At 28.2% G+C, this 3,557-nt stretch overlaps 1 protein-coding gene across 1 annotated transcript; it reads left to right on the top strand.

The window, feature by feature from the left end:
• The first annotated feature begins 860 nt into the window (after window positions 1–860).
• On the top strand, window positions 861–3,359 carry LOC116853121. The gene is made up of 5 exons (XM_032833999.1): window positions 861–899; window positions 1,500–1,574; window positions 1,655–1,822; window positions 2,708–2,957; window positions 3,106–3,359. The coding sequence occupies exons 1-5, from the start codon at window positions 861–863 to the stop codon at window positions 3,357–3,359; spliced, it is 786 nt and encodes a 261-aa protein (XP_032689890.1).
• Window positions 3,360–3,557: the final 198 nt, after the last annotated feature.

Here is a 3,557-nt window from a genome sequence, read left to right as displayed (position 1 = left end):
ATAAGACAAGTTTGATGTAAAATTTTCCGCTCTTGCGAAATCCGCAGTCAAAAATAGGGTGTCCCATTAGAAAACACCATCGTGACCTTGAAGTAACCTTCAAAATTGACCTCAAGGTCAAAACCAATGGTACAATTGAATGACCCCCTCTGTCCTGGTCAACTTTTATCTAAACCATTTTTTTTTAGATATCGTAATTTGGAAGATATTCGGATCCATAGACTAAAATGACTCACCCTGTATATATATATATATATATATATATATATATATATATATATATATAAATTATATATATACACACACACACACAGTAATTGAACAATAATAGCGAATGGCAATAGTGAGGTTTATATACGCTTGCTTCGGCTGCGTTCCATTTGTGATCGCAATGTTCGTGAGCATTACCTATCTTTGTTTTCGATAAAAAACAGAAGAAATTCCACAAGTGTTGCGATCGCCAATGGGATGTATATCATTAAATAAGTTTATGGTCATTGTCGAAAGAGATTTAGTCAATACCAATTAAGAGTGTTCAAGAGAGATGTTATTCTAATCATAAAAATTACGTGTGTTGAATTTTTCCTGACTTTAAAAGTGAATACAGTCAAACCTTGCGCTAGAGGATCCCGCGCGCGTTTGAGAAATCAATCCCCTCCACGCGCACGAAGTCCATTGGCGCTTAAAGTTAGCAACTAAGGTTAGGAATTAAGGTTAGGAACATTACGACTGACGTAATAGCCCCATACAGTCTCTTAACGCGAGATTTCGCAGTAATAAGTGATATGTGTGAAGTGTGTGATACAGATATAAGTGTGAAGTGATAATGGCTGACGAAGAATTCATTCGTACAATGCTAAATGAATGGAAATTGTCCAAATGATATCATCGATTTATTGGTAAGTACAATATAGCATATATTGATATCTTGCTTTTCACACAGCATGCATATTCATGCTTTGTGAGTTTACTTTAGACAACCTTATTTCCCAATGAAAGTTTTATTCGATATAATATAGTATATATTACATGTACTATATATTTCGAGTAAAATTTTTCTCGAAAAGGAAGTTTTCGATCATAACCTTAATATGGTAACATTTCGTCATTAAACTATAATATACTATATTATATACGCTTTATACGCTTTTTAGAGAAAGAGTTTGTTGCTAAGCAAGACTGTGAAAGTGAAATAATTGAATAACGATTACTGTTTTTTTTTCGAACAATAATACACTGATTGGTATTTGTTTCGGTTAGACGTTTCTTATTGTTATACACACAATCTTAGATCGGTGGCAGAAAAAAAAATGCACTTTCTAATATGGTGAATATTTTTCATTGATTAAGATAATATGACTGATTGTAATTTACAATTAAAATTAGGTTTAAATTAAATCGTCAAAGAATATTAATTTTTTTATTTTATATTCATATCTTATTGAATTTAGAAGAAGACATTGATAAGGAAGCTTTTCTAAATATAACTGAGACTGAAGTGTATAATAACAACAATTGGAGGAATTCGTTGTTTTCTTGAAAAAAGAAAATTATTGATAGACAATATAAAATTGGTAAAACACAATTTTAATTTTTTTTTTAATTTTAATAAATAGAAGTAAAGTGTATACAAAAATTATTACTATTTTTACAGGAGAAATCGCGTGCAACCTCAGATGATAATAAACTGGAACAATTAAAATCATGCCAACAGTTATCAAGATCCCTTACAGGATTACCTCCTATCTATAAAGAAAAAGAAGAAATTTCTAAAGAAAATTTTGAGAAAGTAGAATTATCCTGCAGTGATTCACAACCTTCGGTATTTATAAAAATGTTTGTTAAAATATTATAGCAATATAAATAAATATAATAATATAATAATTATAATTAATATAATATTATAATAAAATACTTGTTAAAAAAATAAATAAATTTAAAATAATAAAATATATAAATAAATAGTTAATACAAATATTATAACTCTAAATTAAATTATATGATATAAATTGAATTGCACAATATATATAGATTGCAGCCAACTTGATGTTACAAATGCTTCAAAGCATTTTTTCTCTTTACTTTTAATAAAGAGAGAAAGAGAGGAAGAACGCTCCGCATTTGTAGCAAGTCGATCGCAGTCATAAAATAATCGAAAGAAATATAATCAGAAATGTTTTTTTTGTTTACAGACATCGTATGCACAAAAAATGTTCTTGAAGATTCATTAAACTGTTCATCAAGTATCGAAGATGTATCAAGTTTCGAAGATGATAATTTTAATTTAAGAGAATGTAGCATCAAAAAGAAAGTATCAAAAAAAGATGATAACAATCAAAATACAATTTTATACGTTTTAAATCAATCTGCATCAGTTCAAAATACGGTATAACATTTCTATGCAAAATATAATTTTATAAATATTTAATTAATGTTATTAATATTTTACAAGTATTTTTTTATAGGATTTGAAAAAATTGTTACTAAGCTTTATAGATGGACAAATTATTATTAAACATTATGAGAAGCATGACATACTCGATAAAGCCAAACGTAGAAAATTAATCGAACTTCTTATTAATTAATTTATATTTAAAAAATCTGATGATGAGATAGAAATGTAATGTTGCTAAATATTAATAAAAAATATTTTTATTCTGTTTTTATATCAATATGTATTTTTATAAATATGATTTAATGCTTATAGAATTCGTTTGCTGAATGCAATTTCGACGTTTTATCACAAAAAATCAGGGCCTTGTTTCCGAATGAGCAACAAGCATTTTATTATGTTCCACCAAAATCTGAAGGACCGTCCCAAAAAGTGTCAAAAGGAAAACTGCCGGATTTTTATCGAAATAAACTCGATGTATGTCGACAAATTGGACTTATTAAAATGAAAAAAACTGACGAAAATATAGATGATTCAAATATTGAATTACACATTAATCCTGAAAGTACGTATATAACAATAAAACAGTTATTTTTTTAAATTATATTTTCTTAAATATGATATAAATTTAATCAAAGTGACAGTAGTATATCTTGTAAAAGATCTTAAAAAAAGTTCAGAATTAAATTTACTAAATTTAAATGTAAATATAGCTAAACATGCTTGTAAAACACACATGCAATGGTTACGATATAATACAACACCTTGGTCGGCTGTAAAAGAACATTGGGATAAATCTCGTGAACTAAGACAAGATTTTATAAAGCAACATACAGGAAACGTTTATGACATTTTTAAAGAATATCCAGTGCTTAAACAGGAATTTGGTTACGTGCTTGTACGTATAATAAAAAATTCATTTTTTTCAATTTTATATTTTATTGTTTTTTACATTTCAGCTGGATAATGATTATAATGCCTTAATCGATAAAAAATTAAATATTTATAACGAGTGTCTAGGTATAGCTTCCGGTATGGAGTCGTGTCTTGAATCAGCGATATGCCGACGTTTCGCAAACGTTGCAGTTTGCATCATCAGGGCTGAAAACTCTGATACTGAGCTCCCTTGGGTAAAGGTAGTTCTTATATGCCCCCCTCCCCCCCC

This window comes from Odontomachus brunneus, unplaced genomic scaffold (assembly GCF_010583005.1).
Source record: "Odontomachus brunneus isolate Ranch 3 - 2012 unplaced genomic scaffold, Obru_v1 Obru_scaffold_278, whole genome shotgun sequence".
In the NCBI taxonomy this organism is placed as follows: domain Eukaryota; kingdom Metazoa; phylum Arthropoda; class Insecta; order Hymenoptera; family Formicidae; genus Odontomachus; species Odontomachus brunneus.
The sequence above is the reverse complement of the archived record's forward strand: the minus strand, read 5'-3'. Positions and strand labels throughout refer to the sequence as shown.